The sequence below is a fragment of the Eretmochelys imbricata genome, chromosome 2 (genome assembly GCF_965152235.1).
Source record: "Eretmochelys imbricata isolate rEreImb1 chromosome 2, rEreImb1.hap1, whole genome shotgun sequence".
Taxonomy (NCBI): Eukaryota; Metazoa; Chordata; order Testudines; family Cheloniidae; genus Eretmochelys; species Eretmochelys imbricata.
Window position 1 is genome coordinate 146,205,081 of NC_135573.1, and position 20,104 is coordinate 146,225,184.

The 20,104-nt window shown below is 40.4% G+C and overlaps 1 protein-coding gene across 6 annotated transcripts in view; it reads right to left on the bottom strand.

Moving 5' to 3' along the window:
- The window catches only part of ICE1 (interactor of little elongation complex ELL subunit 1), a 78,579-nt gene that overhangs the window by 35,645 nt on the left and 22,830 nt on the right, over nt 1–20,104 (bottom strand). For 3 of the 6 annotated variants that reach the window (XM_077810821.1, XM_077810823.1, XM_077810824.1), the window contains 6 exons: nt 18,564–18,653; nt 18,392–18,451; nt 14,171–14,544; nt 8,240–13,279; nt 7,468–7,636; nt 4,476–4,636 (listed from right to left, as the gene is read on the bottom strand). In XM_077810821.1, coding sequence (XP_077666947.1) covers nt 4,476–4,636; nt 7,468–7,636; nt 8,240–13,279; nt 14,171–14,544; nt 18,392–18,451; nt 18,564–18,653 — 5,894 coding nt within the window. Of the gene's footprint in view, nt 1–4,475; nt 4,637–7,467; nt 7,637–8,239; nt 13,280–14,170; nt 14,545–18,391; nt 18,452–18,563; nt 18,654–20,104 lie in introns of those variants that run through there. The other 3 variants (XM_077810826.1, XM_077810822.1, XM_077810827.1) reach the window with 3 other exon arrangements.

The window sequence follows — 20,104 nt, forward strand, 5'->3', positions numbered from 1 at the left end:
GTGACACATATTGGAGTGGTAAATAATGACGTGGACAGGTCACTAATACAGAGTGCTCTGGATTGCTAGTTAAGTTGTGCTCAAGCAAACAATACATGTTCTAATATGTCTAAGTGTAAATATATAAATCTAGAGACAAAGAACGTAGGCCATACTTACTGAGTGGGTGTTCTATCCTGGGAAACAGGGATTCAGGGGTCACAATGGCTGATCAACTGAAGTTGAGCTCCCAGAGTGACACTGTGGCCAAAAGAACTAATGCAAACCTGGGATGCATAAACAGGGGTATCTCGAATAGGAGTCGAGAGTCTATTTTACCTCTGTATTTGGCCTGAAATACTGTGCCCAGTTCTGGTATCCACAGTTCAAGAATGTTGATAAACTTGAAGAGGTTTGGAGAAGGTTAAAGGGTGACTTGATCACTGTCTATAAGTACCTACACAGGGAACAAATATTTAATAATGGGCTCTTCAATCTAACAGAAAATGGTATAACATGATGCAATGGCTGGAATTTGAGGCTAGAAAAATTCAGACTGGAAATAAGGTGTACATTTTTAACTGCCAAAGAATTAATCACTGGAACAACTTACAAAGGGTCAATGAATTGTCCAACACTGATAATTTTTAAAGCAATACTGGTCATCCTTCTAGAAGATGCACACTGCGAATTATTTTGGAGAAGTTCTGTGGCCTGTGTTACACAGTAGGTCAGACTAGATGATCACTGAGGTCCCTTCTGGCCTTGGATTCTCGGAACAATGTGCACCCCAGTCCAGAATAGACACATCAGTGATTATTACGATTAAAAGGGATGGGGCAGAGTAAATGATACCTCCTGGAGAATTTTGTTCCTGTTCTACCACCAAGAAAGCTGTTGGAGCAATTGAAGAGGGACGGTCTGTCTCCTCTGAAAGCAGTGCATATTTAGTGTGCAGTGTTCTGCCACCTAGAGCTGCAAAGATCTCATGTTCAGATGAGCAAACAATGAGATATAGGTCAATGAGGACATCAGACCTAATTGCCTTAGCAAACACTGTGCGGTCTGCACTGATTGTTCAGAGAATCTCTGATGCCCTTAAAACTTTCCTGTGCCAATGGTGATATCTGAGGTATCCACTCCCCGTAAAGGGCCAAGGAGATTGTGGTCTCAAGACCTTAGCAGAAGGTGCTGTTAAATCCATAGCAGGGGGAATCTCTCTTGAATCCTACAACAAGATTTTGGCACACAAGCTGGGCTCATTCAGTACTACCAAAACGCCCATTAGAGTATCAGGCTCCAGGCCAGGGATCGTCAACTTTTTGGCACGCGGCCCATGAGAGAAATCCGCTGGCGGGCCAGGACAGTTTGTTTACCTGCAGCGTCCGCAGGTTCGGCTGATTGCAGCCCCCGTTGGCCTGGAACGGCGAACCATGGCCAATGGGAGCAGCGATCGGCTGAACCTGCAGACGCTGCAGGTAGACAAACCCTCCTCGCCCTTGCGGATTTCCCCGATAGGCCACGTGCCAAAGGTTGCTGATCCCTGCTCTAGGCAACAACAGGCAAGAGAGAAGCCTGGACCCACATCTCTCCCCCTTCTGGTCCCAAGAATGAAGGCAGAGCAAGATGTACATTGGGTAGCAGAGTGGGCCTCATCCACACAGAAGGGACTGGATGTGGGTCTCAGATTCTGGTATGATTGTTGGGCAAGAGGTATACCGCTTGTAGGTTTTAGGGGGTTCAAGATCCAACACAATCTCAGTAAGGGGCCCAGTCCCAACAGCAGGTTATGACTATTTATACTACAACTAAACAAACTACACTACGCTATTTGCAATATAATGTACAAGGCTAGGGTTTGACCTGAGGACACAACAGAATGAGTTCCATTCCATTTGTGGCAGTGACAAAGGAAAATGCTGGTGGGGTGGAGGGTGCACTCCCTTATATAGGGCAGGTCAATGATGTCACCTTCATACGAGATCTCTCCTCACCCAACAGATACTGTTTTTCAAGGCAGTTCAGAAGCTCAATGCCAGAGGTGTCAAATTCTATGAGTGGCAATTCAGAGGCCCTCAAGTAGAAGTACCAATTTTAAGATTGCCTTACAACCTTAATTCTGCTCCCTTCTGTATCCACCCAGTGCACTGAATGAGAAAGGGATTCTATCGGAAAAAACAAATATGTGATCATGTAAATTAAACACACAAGGAGGCAAAATTAATGTTGTACAGGCAACTGTAAATGTGGCATTTTTAAACTCTTGAGTACTTGACCTGCAATCTATATTTTAAAGACAGATTTTTTTTGTATGTAACTTTTTAAGGTTTGTTGGGATTTTTTAAAAGGAAAAAAATAAACATGTCTATTATACAATTGTAACTACTGCCCCATCATGCATCATCAGCAGGTTTGAACCCTAATCCTCCAGCACCGCATAAACTCCTACAACTTGAGATATAGGACGAATGAGACTAGCAGGCAGAAAGAGTATGCTGATCTCAGAGTGGAAATAAGTCGCTGGTATCACACACACTGGGTCTCCAGACCAGTTCTCACCTCTGCCTGCTGGATGTAGGGGGCCTCCTGCCTTATGTGGTTGCCCCATGGGCAGACGGGAGAGGATGCTAGCATATTCATCTGCTGGGTCTGAGGGGCTATGGGAGAAATCCAGCCTGATCTTCTTCGTGCCCTACACTACTACAGATGCTCTGATAGCACCCAGATGTTTCCAATTGCTGCTGCAGTGGTATAGGGCCAGCTCTTTAGAACATTAATGTTAAGTTATTTTGTCATTTACCAAAATTTTCAGAGTAAAGCAAACTGAAGATAAATAGCAATTTTTAACTGTTAAATACCCAAAATAATTGGTTTTAAAATTCTTCCCCTTCCCTCCACAAGTTAAGAAAACTCTGTACCACGCAATGATTACACATCTTATCCTATTCAGAGTTAATCTGCATCAACATTTATAAAATTGAGTGATCCACAACTCAGGAAGCAGCTAGGATATGCACGATTTATAAATAGAATTTGTTGCTCAGTTTAGTCTTCGCTTCTGGGCATGTTACTCAAACAAACATTTTAACTAAGGTGTAAATTTACACTTCATCTGACTTGTAAATTATGCTGTAAATTTAAGAAATCTGAAGGACCCTGCAAAACAAACAAAACAACCACTTCAGAAACATGCTCTGAAGCAGCCTAGAACTGCTCCAACTCCTCTAGAATCACTCATCTCTTACTTTAGAGGTAGCAGTTTTTATTCAAACCATTTAATATTTTGCACTGTTGGAAGAATCCGTCCCAGAGAAACATGCACTGCCAGCCAAAACTTCCAGTTCATAGGCATTTACAGAACATAAATGAGAAATGATGTGAAAGTTGCTGAAATAGTCACTACAATGGCACCAAAGAAAACTAGAAAAACCCCAAAAGAATCAGTAATTACACATTTTGCTCAGAAGTATATTATTATACTACTGTTTTCTTCGGCCTGAGCTACACACAGTTGTGTGCGCCTTTTTTTTTTTTTTTTTTAAACTGAAATGGTTATATCGGTAGAACCTCTAGTGTTGGACACAATTATACTGTACAAAGGTGTCTTATACCAATGTAGCTTATTCCCTTTCACATTCGGGAATTGTTGTACTGGTATAATACACTTTTATACCAATATATAAAACTCTTTCTACACAAGGAAGTTTACACCATTAAATATAACAGTATAAAGCAGTACAACTTGTCTAAAGACAAGTCCTTTATGAAATGTAGACAGATTCAGAAGTTTATAATGGAGGCAACTCATATTACTACGTCAAATGGAATGTAGTTATTGAAATGTAATACTTTTATGCACTAAAGTAACTATAGCCCATTACATTAGATATGAAACATACTGTGTATGCAAATAAGTGTTGGTGTGTTACAAAGGTTTATCAGCATGAGTGAGATGGCCATATTACTTGTTAGTAGCAAAACCACAGTTGAGTTATATAGGTCATCCCAGAAAAATAATCTCATGGGGGGGGGGGGGAACGGGACAACAATGGCCTTTATTTCTATAGAGATAAGGTGGGGGAAGGTATGGAAGGGGTGATGAGTTTTAGGATGGAGCAGAGGAAAGCTATGGGGTCATGTATGAGAGATAGTGAGAGTTAAGATTGGGAGGGAGGGGGGAAAGGTTTTATAAAATCAGAGTTAAAACAGGAAGGTCAGGGACAAGCTAATAGACTTGCAGGCAAAGTTTAAAAAAGAAAAAGGTTTAGTAAGAAAAAAGATACACCATCAAGGTTTTAACAGAATGAGACTTGACAGTAGTAAAAAAGCTATAAAAAGCAGCAGCGTTAGTTGTGAAATTTAACAGATTACGTGGGGGACTTGTACAGTGTGCTTTCTTTGCCTTTAGTCTGCAAGCTGTATAATTAGGCTTTGATCTTTCCTAGGAATCAGTGCAGGCGTAAGGGACCTACCCAAACAGTAAAAGTGAAAGTTACCTTTTCCCAACTGAGATAAGCACGCAGACAGTTCAGCACCTCTCCTCGTGCACGTTTCCTGACAACTAACTGCATAGCTTTGTTAATCACGCCTTGGAAGGAGAATATATCATCCCACACATTTGTGATAAACAAAGTTAATTTGGCAGATTCTGGGAAGTCTGGAAGAGAAACGAGAAAGGATAAATCAAAAAAGATAAACCTCTGAATACCCTTTTAAATTTACTGCTCAGATTGCAAAGGCTAACTCCTTACAGGTATTTCTTCTAATTTTTCCAGTGTGTATAACAGGTACACAAGACAAATTGGCACATTTAAAACAAATTTTTGAGCTACTTTACTAAAATAATTTTCAGAAGATTAGTATATAATCTTGGCATATACACAGTACCTTCAAAATCATTCATCTTTTAAATAGGAATTGTAGGAACTGGTAGCGCAATTCAAATTAATGATTTTTGGCATATTGTTAAAGATAAACCCAAGAGTATGAGATCTGACAAAGATATTTCAGTTTATTTTGTGCAGTTGACACTGTCTAGTTAGTTGCATTGTTTCCCCTTTTGTGTGGGGTTTCATTTTTGAATCTAGTAATACCTCTGGCCTTCACAAAATCCTCTGGCAAGGAGTTCCACAGGTTGACTCTGAACTGTGTGAAGAAATACTCCCTTAGGTTTGTTTTAAACTGGCTGCCTATTAATTCCATTGCATGACCCCCAATTCTTGCGTTATGGTCAACACAACCATCCATTCTGACCCCCGCACACAAAGGCTACAGAATTTCTCCCACAAACTGGATTATCTCTTATTCTTTAGAATGATATCTAACATCACTTTAAAGACTAAGTGAAGGTGAGTCCCACCACTAGCCTCTGGTAATTGTTAATTATTCTAACGGCTGCAAAACCATATCTTATTTCCAGGTTCAACTTCCAACCACTGAATCTTGTTATACCTTTGGCAGCAAGGTTGAACCCCCTTCCTGCAATATCAGATATTTTTCTATTTATAAGTACCTATACCCAATAACCATGTCACCTCTCAACTTTTTCTGCCTTTAGTTGAGTTCCTTAAGCCGCACATCATAAGTGTTGTCTTATTCCTTTGTGAGACTGTCTACAAACTGAAATAAAAATAGTCGTATTTGGAGAGCAAGACTGGTAATTAATCACCCTCATCTGGAGGCTAGCTGGCAAGTACACCTTAAAACTCAAGAGATCCAATTTCTTTTGTGTCCTTCTGAGTAGATTTAAGTTTGAATCTCTCCTGACTAGCTGCTACTACAAGTGAACCTAGTCCCAGATGGGTGTAAATATATTCAAACCCCTTACAGACACCTGATGCCTCCTGTCAACTCATTTTGAAGCAGCCACTGTAGATGCAGTAGTTCCTCATTTACGGGCATGGTGATCCCTCTGGTGTAGAAGCATGAATGATGTGCAAGAGTTTGTTATTTCTCTTGGGCTACCTCTCCAACTGTATATCCAAGGTCTCCACCATGTGTTTCATGAGCTCCTTCAACACCTTGAATTCATCCACCAATGCAGCTATAGAAAGATTCACTTCCTCATCTAGGAAGAATGAGACGATAGCAGCAGGGATCAGCTCTTCTCCTCACAGTTGATGCTCTTCTTCATTATCTTTTTCTCGCCTCTACAGTATCCAAGACTGCACCAGTAGTTTATCTGAGGTGATTTAATTCGTCTCTTCAGGGGAGAATGAACTAGCCCAAGAAACAGAGGGTGATGCAGCCTTTCTGGAGTATGGCTGTACACTCTGGATGTCCAATAGGGCCATGGCTGCTAAAGGTAGAAAAACTGAGGTAGGGGACACTTGGTGGGGGACAGGTGTCAGGAGGGGTGCTCCTTATGAGGGCCAAGTCTTTTTTTCTGCCTCTCATGGAATCCTCTCGACTCCTTTCCTGACTCCCACTGTGTTACCCATGGAGGGAAAGGTGGACAGGTGGTAGATGAGTCCCTACTATACCCAGCAAAGGAATAAACTTTCATTTTACAGCCAGTGGAGGAGAGGTTGATACTGGCGATACCTACCTAATCTGGCATACCAGTGACTAACTCTCATGGCCAAAAGTGTCCAATCTTGCATACAAAATGTGCGTACTCAGCGAGCAGACTCTATGTGGACAATCACCCGAAGAAGAACTTGGTATCAATACAGTATGCTGAATGTGACCTTGTCTGTTAACAGTGTACTGTACCCTGTTAGTGAAGGATTTCTTCATATGTTAAAGACATTAGCAGCATTTATGTTCATCATGCATAAACCATATATGAAGAATTTTAACTACGAGCTCCATAGCCATGGACAGAGGGAAAGAAATACATGCACACATGGATGGAAGGAAGCGGATACTGGTGAACATGAAGAAATTATCTTCATGATCATTCTGATTCTCCAGTGAACTCTACTGAAATATCTCATCACCACCTGCACCATGCAAGCAAGTGCTATGTTTGTTCTCAACAAGACAGGAGTGAAGGTTAGAAAGTTTCTTGAGAATCAGACAAGATTGCAGGAAGAAGGCCAATGCAAAAGCAGGCTACAGGGTTAAGAAAATCCTGGTGCTCCAAGAGAACAAGATTAGAACTCTCAGCAAGTCCCCTTTGTGATTCCCATGAGATAAATGTACCAAGTAGGACAGGGATTCTAACAGTGTTTAAAACAGAATGTTAAGCAATCATATCTTGCAAACAAACGTTTTGCTATGATTTATTTAGATTTAAATAAAAATTTAAATAATTTGTTGCTATTTACACGGTTTATTCTGCATTTCTCTAAACTTGAACACTGAAAAATCAATGCAGACAATTTTAATTTTTGATATTCACCTTCAAGTTCTTAGAACTACAATGTGTTTTGGGATTGTTTGCTTAAACAGCTTTCGTTGGAGTTTAATATCTATGAAGCATGTGATGAAAACAATCTAGAAAAAAAAAGCATACAAACACAAAATGGCTATGTCACACCATACCTTCCTTAAGTAAGCTGTAGCAGAAGAGGCGAGCTCTTTCCAAATCTCCCAACTGCCGACAGATTCCTACGTATACTCTACATAAAGCCTGAGTAAAATTGTGGTTCAAAGACATCTTCTGAGTCTTCAGTTTATTGAGAATAGCATGCAGCAGTGGCTCTGCTAAATGCTGTAACACACAAAAGCGATTTTTACTAACATTCATTATCCACAGTACAGTTGAAAGAACTTCACAAGTATTATTTTGGGTGTATGCTGAGTAAACAGTTGTGACATTGTCCTTGAAAGAAATGCTCTTGGTAATTGTACTAAAAAGGCACATGGTGAAACTTGCAACAAATTTAAAAAGATAAAAATACTAGTACCCAAGGTGAGGCCAGACCTACCAAAAAAGTATAATAAACCAGAGGCAAACCAGAAGGAATAATGTGACTTTTCATTGCCCTTTAAATAAAATGAAAATAAAAATGTTCAAGTTATGAGATAACACAGACTTACAGTAACATCCTATTAAATAGGACTGGCACATAAGTGGAGAAACCCCTAGATGAACAGTGAAAATTGCGTAGGCAAGTTTTGGGATATTTTAGACTAACTAAACCCAGGCAATACCTTCAAAAGTTTGCAGCCTTTTGCTATGATCATTTTGACAGTATAAATATCTGCATTACAACTGGCCTGTCTGCTAATTTAGTCTAATTTATTACACATTTGTATTCTATTTGGACAAAGGGGATTATTAAAATATGAAATTCAGAATTACACTATGTACCTTGTTTGCGATACCAAATTCATAGACAACTTCTTTCTCTTCATCTCTCATTACCGGGACCTTCGAAATATTTCCCACGTACACATGACTCCAAATAACAGGTAACAGGTCAAAACAGGATTCAGCAATTTTCTTCAGTGCCAAAGTCACAGGATCAATAATATTCTCTACTGGTGAAGGCAATTCTGAATTGCAGTTGCCTGCTAATTGCCTAATTTCACAATTGCTGAGTGAGACAGTTTTACCTGCAGCACTCAGTACTTCAATATTAAAGTCTCCTATAGCTTTGATTGCAACATCTTCCTTGGTCTCCAATTGTGGCAATTCACTGTCTAGCCTCAGCCGCTTTGCACTTCTCGGCATAGAGGCTGACAATATCCTTTTTCCAACATGACTCTGACTCCCTGAATCTTTTTGATCTTTATTACTGTGAGATTCTGAATTACTCCCTGTTTTAACAAAAGCAGTGGATGTAGAAGAAATTGCTTTGAACCCACTGAACTGACTCACTGGCCCTGGTACATTCTTGTATTCTGAAGGGGCATGCCCACTGGGCTGAATGTTACCTTTGAGAATGTTGAGCGTTCTTGCTCTTGGTGATAGCTCTGGATACATAGTGTCCAAGATTTTCACAGAGTTCTCCTGAGGAGCATCTAAAGCAGAACTACCAGCTGCAGATGGAGGAAATCTTCCTGGCACGGGAAGTGCATGCTTTGGTGTGGCAGCACAAAATTGCAAAGGTGAGGACAGGATTCTTCGACCAACTGCTGTCTCTGAGGGAGATGAAGTGGAAAATATAGGGGGAGATTTGTACTTTGGAGCATCTGACAAAGGAGACATTAGTGGAGGAAATGGAGTTACTCTTAGAGGGGAAATAAGACCATCAAGAGGAGATGGCAGAGAGGACCGGCTAGATGAAGACATTATCGGAGAAACAGGAAGCACAGTTCTTGGAGGGGTAGTTATTAGAGGTGGGAGCAGGGGAGGTAAAGGTGGACCCATCTCTAGTCTAATTTTATTGATGGTCTCAGGCGAACGTTTGGTTGGTGTAGAAGTATCAGCATTGGCTAGAACTGGCTGGGTTAGTTGGACCTGCTGAGTTTTTCTTTTTCCTTTACCTTGAAGTAATCTCTGCGTTAGTCTGCCCTGGCCTGCTTGGATTGATGTCTTGGCTGAAGCATTTAAGACATCTGATGGTTCCTGGACTTCCCACTTCAATCTACTGTTGGTTTTGGATATAAGATCTAGAGATGACTCTGAGTCCACAATGTGGGTGTTTTCAAATATTGCTTTTTGTGATTTAGAGGTTTCATTGACGGGTCTAGGGTCAGATATTTCATCGGACACGGTTGGATGCTGATAGAATTCTGTCAAAAACTTTCTATCTTTTCTTTGAAAATGTGTCTCCTTAAGAAAAACATCACTGTAACGGTCATCAAAACAAGACTGACAGCCATCTTGAACAATATTTGTGTCGATATCTGCGGAGGCAAAAGCAACATAAGTTTCTTTTTGTTTATCATTTAATTCTTCACAAAACACTGTATGTGATTTAGACCCTTCTATGCCAGCATCACATGACACACTTTGTTCCATATTTGATGCAAGTTTTTCATTACCATTTATTTGTAAGAAATTGCCAGACAGATGTGTGTCTAATTTACTATTTTTTGTATCAGGTTTGTAGATTTCTGAGCACTTGGCTAACATATAGTGTGATAAATTAATTTCTGAAGTAGTTTGTTTTGTGGGGATCTTTTCCGATACCTCAGCAGATGTAGATGATTCTTCTAATTTTATCAAGCTATTCTCATTGCCAGATGCTGACCCAACTGTTTTAGAATTTTCTCTATGTGCAGATGCTCTCTCATTATTTTCATTATTATGGAATACAATTCCATGTGCTGAGAAAAGTTTGCCTTTAGGATAAACCTTTTCTGTTAAACATGACTGCTTCTTCACAATACTTGGAGAATGGTGAGTTATACAAGGCATAGGCATATCTGCTAGTGCATCTGAGAACACTGAAGGAGGGAATTCACACATTTGGTCATTTTCATCAACAGCTGTGTGAATTACTGGTACATCCACTGTGTAAATCCTGAAAGTTCTCAATTTCTCACTGGACACTAAAAAACGTTCATGCTCTTTTGTATACTTGACCTTTCTATAAGGAAAGTCTTCCTCTTCAGATTCATTTGTCTCCTTTGGAACCTCAGAAGTACTTTTAGAAGATTTGTTCCCATTTGTCTCTCCAAATAGCTTAACGATGTTCAATTCTTTGTCATTGTTCTTAATGGTTTCATCAAGCCTGTATTCTATAGATCGGACCTGACCTTCAGAAGACCAAAGAGGCTCCACTCTCTGAGGTGAAGTTTCTTTTATTACAGAAAGAGTTGTGCCAATTTCCTTCAGGCTACATGTTTCACATTCTGCTTCTTCAAAAACTAGACTAGCTTCCTTTTCCACATGTGTACCCCTGTCAACAGAACTCTTATCGAAGATCTGTATATTTACCAACGTATTTTGTGGTTCTTTGGCATTTGGCTGCTCCTTTTCATTTTCAATTTCTGTTCTACTTTTATTCTCATATTTATTACTGGGACAATCAAGTGGCTTGATCTTTTCTTTATCATTATGTATTGTCTTGCTCTTCACCAAATTACCTACAGAATAATTAGGCATACTTTGAATATCATGATCATTACAGTTTTCATTTCTTCTAGTTAGGGATGAAGCAGTACTAAGTGCTGTAATAGAATCTTCTTCACTATTAGCGTCAAACGCTTGGCAATTCTGTTTGAAAGGTTCACCACACACCTGAAAACTGAAAGCAGTAAAATCAGTGAACGCTACTGTGCTCTCCAAAGTTGCTGTGACAGGTGAGTTAATTTTTTTACTATCTATACTTCCAGTCTGCAAGACATCTTCTATGGGTAAAGCTGGTTTTCCAATAAAATCTTTTTCTGAGACAACCTGGTCTGAGACATCTGGAATCTGGTTTCTCATCTCTACTTCCTCCACACCATTCTCTTCCAGATCAGGTGAACTGTTACAGTTCTGAATCACCATGCTCTCAAATGGTTTGTCATTTAATTTCTCTATTTCCTCACACTGAGAATTTTCAGTTACTGAACATGAATCCAGAGGTTTCAAAAACTGTGCCCAAGAAGAGTGTTCACTTTCCGTTATGACAGACTTCACAGTATCTATTTTCTCAGTTTCTAATGGACCACTGCTTCTCTCTCTAAGTTTCAAATGTTCCATTTCGATCTCCTGAGATTCAAATACTCTTATAAAATTTTGAAATTTGGAAGACCTCTGTTCCGATACAATGTATGTATTTTTAGCCTGCCTCATTTCACTAGTTCTTTCTGTGACACACTCTGGTGCAAGTAATACACGATTAGTTCGAACTATTTCTTCAGGTTCTAATGGATCATTTTCTCCATTTATACCAGATGCTGGATTTCGTGACATAAGCGTAGTTTCAAAATCTGGTTTCTTTTGCAATAGGTTATTAGCATCTTTTTGTTCATGGTCTAGTTTAGCTTGTAGACACCTTTCCTCCGTTGCATCTTGTAAATCTCCAACTTCCGTAACATGGAGCGATTTAGCAAATGTGTATGTTTCTAGAAAATCTTCCTTGTTTACTGAACTACCAGAGAAAATATTTTGTTCAGGCTGAGTTATATTGACCTCAACACACTGCTCTCCAGTTCTGAGCAGTTCCCCATCTCCATCTTCTGCAGACACTGAGCAAGCAGTTCTGCATACCTCTGCAGTATGGTTTTCCCTATCCATATATAATGAATCTCTGCTTCTTTCAGTGGCAAGTATAAATGAGTCATGTCTAAAAGCATTATTTTTTTCCAGTCCACCCTCTTCATTTACTCCATGTTGTTTTATATGCTCAAACTGTTTATCCAGTGTCTCTTCATCGCTGATTTTTTCTTCAGAGCATTGTGATTTAGTGGAGATATCTTTAGCTTTAGTGTCTATTTCAGTTTGCAGAAATGTTCTTGCACCATTACATTGACACATCAATTCATTATCATGCTCTGCTCCAGAAAGGAATTTCGAATGTCTGAAACTAGATCTCACATCTTCCTCTTCATTATGACTTGGTTCACTACTTGTCTCTACACAGAATCCTTTTGTGGTTATTGTAGCTATTATTCTCTCCTCCTTGGTTACTTTTTCAATGTGCTCTTCTATGCAGGGTGTTGTTTTTATCACATTAGATTTTGTTTGTATGTCGCTGGATTCATTTTCCATTTCTTCATTCCTCATCACTTCACTAGGCTCTTCCTCAAAATTCTCAGGGGTTACCAAAACACTTTCAGTTGCAAAGATGGGTTCCTCAGTTTGCAAGTGAGCATCACCTCTGAGAGTGGATGCTGGTTTTGGCGTTTCTACTTTTCCTGGTAATTCAGCTTCCTCTGTTTCCATTAATTCACTACACCTTTCTTTCATAGGTTCAGAATTGGCTGTAGTATTTAAATTTATAACTGTAGTCTTCTCTGTTTGTACTAGTTCATTAGATTTTTCTTGCAAGTATTGGAAGTTAGATGACATAGCTGAAGAGGTTTTATCTTCATTTTGTATCTCGTCAGTATGGACTTCCTTCTCATTGATGGCTTCCAGTTTTGGAGTTGCTACCTTCAGTGTTATGTCTATCTTTGCAGGCCCTATATTCTCAGAGTCCTCTTCCAAATGTTCTTCATTGGCCAACGTGTTCATACTTGAAACAATCATCTCAGTTTGCTTTGCTTCAGCATCTTTCTTCTTAACGTATCTTAATTTTGCTGTGAAAGTGTCTATATAAATTGGTATCTCTTCATTCTCTCTCACTTTAGTTGAGATTTCTCTGTCATGAGGTTCATGTGATTTCTCATGTTCATTGCTTTCTTTCATACTGACAAAGCTACAGTTACTCTGTGACTCTGCTTTGCCTTCTTCTAAAATACTTTCCACAATGTGAGCATTATGATCAATTTCTTCATCACTGGAATCAGTGGACTCTCCAAACAGAGTATCCTTCAATTAAAAGATACAAAAAGGACAGTTTTTCAAACTGCAGTTTTTCAAATTCAGTATAATTCTATGGCTATAATATTTTTTTCAGTGAATGTACTGGCAAGCACTGGGAACTTATGCAATGTAACCACTTAAACAGATACAGCTTGGACAGCAGAATTACAAGTCTCTCTATCAATGTTCTCTAATAATGGCCTAGAGGGGACACTTATGGCAAAAGAACAACTCAGCGTCTACCTTTTCACCAGTTGATATCTTAGAGCAAACTGTGGAATAATGAGTAACACAGAAAGGAAAGGAGAAAGGACTACATCAGGCACCAATAAAACAAGGAGGCTGAAGTTACTGTCAGCCAACTTTTCAATGCTTGGTGCCTGAAGTTAGGTTCTTAAAATCAAACAAGTACATCTCTAGGCACTCAAGTTTGAGAGCTTTGCTCTCAAATTCAGATTTCCAATGGTAACCTTGCTAAACAGGCAACAGTGCCTAATGAAGCAGTTATAGCAAACTAAAAAATTTCCAAGTCCATGAGAAGTACTGGATGCAGGGGACTTTACTGACTCAAAAGTCACCTCCACACTCGTTACTTACATTCTGATTGTAATGTATATAGTACTGTATATTTATTGATTGTCATGCCATTATTTTAGTCATTCACGCTTATTGCATTACAAGAGATGTGTCACACTATTTTGTGGAGAGAGAGAGAGAGAATTTTAAACTCAGCAAATATTAACTAAATTTGGATCTAAACATTGTGACAAAGTCCCTGTAAAGTGTTTGAAATTAGACAAACACTAATACTTTAGACAAGCCTATCAAATCGCTTTAATTATTTTTGCAGTACTAGAGAAGCTGAGCTTTTGCCAATTCAGTCTTACTATAACTCACCTGCGTAGCCAGTGGTGAAAAACATACTGGCGATAGAAGAGGCGGCAGAGGCCTGGCCCAGTTCAAAATATCAAGCAAGTTTCCACTAAGCTGTTCTTGTTCCTGATCAGGGGACTCTGAGCTACTGTCTGTTAAGTCTGTCTGTACAACCATCTCTATAGTTTTGTCCTCATAAAAAGCGCTGTCACCATTATAGTCCTGAAGACGTTCTTCAGTGGTCTTGCTCTCAAATTGATCACTTCCAGAAGGCTCCTTGTCTACTTTTATCTGCAAAGTTGTTAAGGAACTTTGTTTTTCAGTGGTTTCCGGTGAAGAATGAGGATGAAGCATTTTGCCATCTGATTTCCTGAATTTTTGGTGGGTTTGTGCAACTTCTACAAAAGACAAAAATATAACCGGTTCTTGTATTTTTCGTTCTGTTTTAATCAAGTTAATACTATTTTGTGATTAAACATATTTTGATCACGATTTTCTAAATATTTTCAAAGATAACTGGAAGAAGCACCAACAAATTTCATTTTCAAAAACATTGTTCATGAACTAGGATTAAAATGAAGACCTTCATATATTCTCAAATATAATTATACGTTATCATGTCAAAAAGATATTGGGAATATTAAGGATGTACAGTTAAGGACTCGAGTCAGGAAAGGCCAAAAAATCAAAACTGCTTGAACAACCTTAACTATGTCTATTTGCAATATATGCACTAGAACTATATAATGTAGTATTTCAGGTATATTTCTATAACCCTAGATACACATGCAGCATCTCATAATTTTCATAATTTTATATTAGAACAATGTGTAGTATAGTGTCTTTACTGGCATAGGCCCGAGATTCTGCAAACATATGTGCCAGCACAGACTCCAGCCTTCCAGCAAATACTTTCCCACACCTAGGTGTGTGTCGTTTCAGAGAAAAGCGTGCAGAAGGGACAGAAGTTTAAACTGTTTGTGGTGGTGGGGACAGTGTAATTTAGGGAAGAGGGTGACAGAAGGCTGGCATCCCTACTGGGGCAAAATTACAGTTCATTCTCTGTGGTGTATGGCGATTGGTGAAATGTCTCTCTGGGTAGAGAACTGCTTGTTGCCTTAACTTTTCATTCCCTTGCTTTTTAGACTGCATGGTGTGTTAAGCATAGACCCAATCTTAACTGACACACAAAGCAATGCTGTGATGTTATAGTTTATTATTTCATAAAATAAGTGCTTAAGGACTCCAAGGATCAAGACACCATTGTACCAGGCACTGTACAGAAAAAACAAAGGCAGAACTTGTCCTCAAGAACTCAAAATGCAAGATTTAGACAAAACAAGAAGTGGAAGTGGTCTTTAACATCACAGTTCTCATTTCACATTCTGACTGCCATCTCCAAGGACACAAAAAATTAATGCACCAGATAGAACGGAAAAGAAAAAAGTTACATAACTCTCAGTATCTGTGGTTCTTCGAGATGTTTTGTACATAGATCCCACTGGTAGTGCAACATCTTGCATATGAAATCAGAATATTTTGAACAGAACTGCATGCCTGCATGCTCTCGTATCTTCCCATCCCAGGGCATATGATACGGAGCAAGCATGCCCACCTCTCAGTTCTCTCTTACTACCCGTGACATTCATAGACATGGAGCCATTGATCACTACCTGTTGAGCTCGATGATCTAGCCAGCTTTCTATCCACCTTAGGGTCCATTCATCCAGCCCATACTTCTTTAACTTACTGGCAAGAATACTGTGGGAGACCATATCAAAAGCTTTGCTAAAGTCAAGGAATAACATGTCCACTGCTTTCCCCTCATCCACAGAGCCAGTTATCTCTTCATAGAAGGCAATTAGATTAGTCAGGCATGACTTGCCCTTGGTGAATCCATGCTGACTGTTCCTGATCACTTTCCTCTCCTCTAAGTGCTTCAAGATTGATTCCTTGAGAACCTGCTCCATGATTTTTCCAGGGTCTGAGGTGAGGCTGACTGGCCTGTAGTTCCCTGGATCCTCCTCCTTCCCTTTTTTTAAAGATGGGCACTACATTAGCCTTTTTCCAGTCATCCGGGACATCCCCCGATTGCCATGAGTTTTCAAAGATAATGGCCAATGGCTCTGCAATCACATCCGCCAACTCCTTTAGCACTCTCGGATGCAGCGCATCCGGCCCCACGGACTGGTGCTCGTCCAGCTTTTCAAAATAGTCCTGAACCACTTCTTTCTTCACAGGGGGCTGGTCACCTCCTCCCCATACTCTGCAGCCCAGTGCAGTAGTTTGGGAACTGACCTTGTTCGTGAAGACAGAGGCAAAGAAAAGCATTGAGTACATTAGCTTTTTCCACATCCTCTGTCACTAGGTTGCCTCCCTCATTCAGTAAGGGGCCCACCCTTTCCTTGACCTTCTTCTTATTGCTAACATACCTGTAGAAACCCTTCTTGTTACTCTTAACATCCCTTGCTAGCTGCAACTCCAAGTGTGATTTGGCCTTCCTGATTTCACTCCTTCATGCCTGAGCAGTATTTTTATAGTCCTCCCTGGTCATTTGTCCAATCTTCCACTTCCTGTAAGCTTCTTTTTTGTGTTTAAGATCAGCAAGGATTTCACTGTTAAGCCAAGCTGGTCGCCTGCCATATTTACTAATTTTTTCTTCGCATCAGGATGGTTTGTTCCCGCAACCTCAATAAGGATTCTTTAAAATACAGCCAGCTCTCCTGGACTCCTTTCCCCCCTCATGTTACTCTCCCAGGGGATCCTGCCCATCAGTTCCCTGAGGGAGTCAAAGTCTGCTTTTCTGAAATCCAGGGTCCGTATTCTGCTGCTCTCCTTTCTTCCTTGTGTCAGGATCCTGAACTTGACCATCTCATGGTCACTGCCTCCGAGGTTCCCATCCACTTTGATTTGTAACTGACAGGTAGCTGTCTGGATTCGCCAGCTTCCACACAGCGATTGCAACACACTTCTCTACCAGAAGGGCAGCTCTCAATCTGGTGTCCTTGCGCCACAGGTCGGGGGCCAGCTCAGCACATAGCTCCATGAAGGTTGCTTTACGCATCCTAAAGTTCTGTATCCAAGGACTGTCATCCCACACCTGCATGACAATGCAAGCCCATCAATCAGTGCTAGTTCCCTAGCCCAAAAGCGATGGTCTACCGCACGGGTGGGCAACCTGAGCCTGAGAAGGAGCCAGAATTTACCAATGTACATTGCCAAAGAACCACAACAACATATCAGCCGTCTCCCCATCAGCTCTCCCCATTCCGCCCCCAGTGCCTCCTGCCCGCTGGCAGCCCCACCAATCAGCGCCTCCCTCTCCCTCCCCAATCACAGCTGTTTCACAAGGTGCAGGAGGCTCTTGGGGGAAGGGGGAGGAGCAAGGGCATGGCAGGCTCTGGAGAAGGGGTGGAGTGGGGTCAGGACCTGGGGCAGAGCCAGGGGTTGAGCAGTTAGCACTACTGGTACATTGGAAAACTAGCACCTGTAGCTCCAGCCCCAGAGTCGGCACCTATGCAAGGAGCCACATATTAACTTCTGAAGAGCCGCATGCGGCTCTGGAGCCACAGGTTGGCCACCCCTGGTCTACCGTACGCAGTTGCTCTGTGAATGCACAAAGCACTGGTAAGTTGCTGCCGTCCATATCACACTCGGGTGCCTGCAATTCACCCTCTGCTAATGGTGAGTAACTATGCAAGTAACTGTGCTGCCATGCACAATGTCCTCATGACAACTAACAGCGCATAGGAGAGAAGTACAGGATCCATCCTCTCTCACTGCAGATGCTGGCGTGCACTATAAAAGAATGACAGTTGGAAAAATGTCGCAAAAGGAAGCCCAAGACCTTTGGAGGGGTGGGACACAAAGCGGTGTATGACAGTACATTTTGCACATCCCAGGATGCGCCACGCTCCATTTCCGCATTCCCACAACACCAAGAGACAGATGGTGTCGCCAGGCACTGCGGGATACATACCCACAATCCATTGCTCTTGCTGCCACCCCAAATGCAGACACGATCTGTTGACAGAGGGAGCAAACGTACACACACTTTGGCGCCTTTGCTTTTGTCGATTTTTCCTTGGTGACATTAGTTTCATCAAAAAAAACTTGCCAGTGTAGACAAGCATAACACTTTTCAAATAGTTAATTTGTAATGTTCTGAGATAATACAATAGCATTTAGCCTGAATTAGTGCATTTATTTTTATAGCAAATACATTAAAAACCTATTGCAACATACCTTCTGTAAATAAGTTGCCTGTTTTTTCAGGCATCCTTGAGTGACCCTGAACAGAAGCTGCTGAGGAAAAAAAACAAACAGTCATTAATACAATTTGTTCTCAATGAGAAAGATTTAAAAAAAAAGAAGAAAGTTTCAACAGCATTCCAAGACTTTTTGTGCTCCATCTCACCCAAGATATAATCATGTTCATGGTTCTGTGTTTTTCCTGTTGTGCTGTCAATGCACATCCAGAGCTCCTCCAATAGCAGCTTTATTTTTCCTGTTAAAAATAAATACTTTACAATTAAATAGCTTTTTAAGTTTGGGAATTTGTCATATCACTTTTGTTCTAAGCAAGCATACATGTATGAATACAGTAAAATAGAGAATACTAAAATCTAGTATTATATATTAACTAAAAGTATAAAAAATGTAAAGAACCATTTTATCTGGGGAAATATATCCTAGATACCCAATCCAGGAGTTAACGGTCCTTCACGCAGGTTCTTCTCATAGGTAGGAACTTGGAGAAAATACAATAATTGTATGTTTTCATGCACATTTGCTTAGCTACAATCAAGGCCCAATATCCTAAGCAGTAGATCAGACCTGAATTATGCAGCAGGTAGTCCTCACTCTGTCAGTGGCTTAACACTTAGTGCAAGAATGGTATAGATGAACCGAAGTTATATACTGCTGCATGTAGGATTCACAGGGGGTAGAGAGGCTGTGGTTCATGAGAAGCCCATGCCCCAGTCCACTGCTTGCTCCTCCCCACAGAGAGCCTTGAGACTAAGAAAAATGCTCTCCATACTGAGCTTCTAAGGCAGGCAGGTGCAGGGCTCTCTGGTCTCTAAGCCCCTGGCCTGCACCTCCCCATGCACTGTGCCAGCCATGACTTTCTCTCCTCCTACAGAGCTCAGTAAATTCAGGAGAGATAGAAATGAAACAAGAAATTTGGGAGCAGATTCAATCAACTTAAAATTAATGGAGGTTTTTAGTAAATTAAAAATTACCTACATGCCATTTCCTGTTGCAATATTAAGAAAAAGAACTTATTTAAAAGGCACTACAAAGCACATGAAATTAAGTAAATGCAGGCAGATCGATACTCTGAGTGTTAACTTTCAGAGGGGTGTAAACTGAAATGGTTAAATAATGAAAATACAATTATAGCAGCACTAAAAAGAAAAGCAAAAAATGAAGAGAACGCTAACAACCTTATGAACACATGTACAGGTGCACAGGATCAGACCAATGGTCTACCTAATTCTGTAGGTCAATAGCAGTTGCTTCAGGGAAAGTGCAAGAATCTCTGAAGTGTGAAATTATAGAAGAATCTGTTAATAGAGCAAGTTTCTTCATAACTCCTTCACAGGTTAGTTTACAGCCTGAAGTACAAAGGTTTGTCTCTCACGACTTTTTTTTTTTTTTTATAAACACATTACTAATGAAATTTTGGATACTTGTTATATGTATATATATATACACATACACATATACACACACACACACATACATATATATATATATCTCCAGCCATTTTTGGCATCTTCATAAACTCTTGGCCTCATTGGCTATAGCTACACTGAGGCTGGGAGGTGATCCACTAGCACAGGCAGAGAGACTCATGCTAGCACACTAAAGATAGTAGCGTGGACATTTCAACAAGGGCAGCAGTTCAGGCTAAACACCCAAGTCCAAGCCTGACTAACTCCCAAGTCTGCTGTA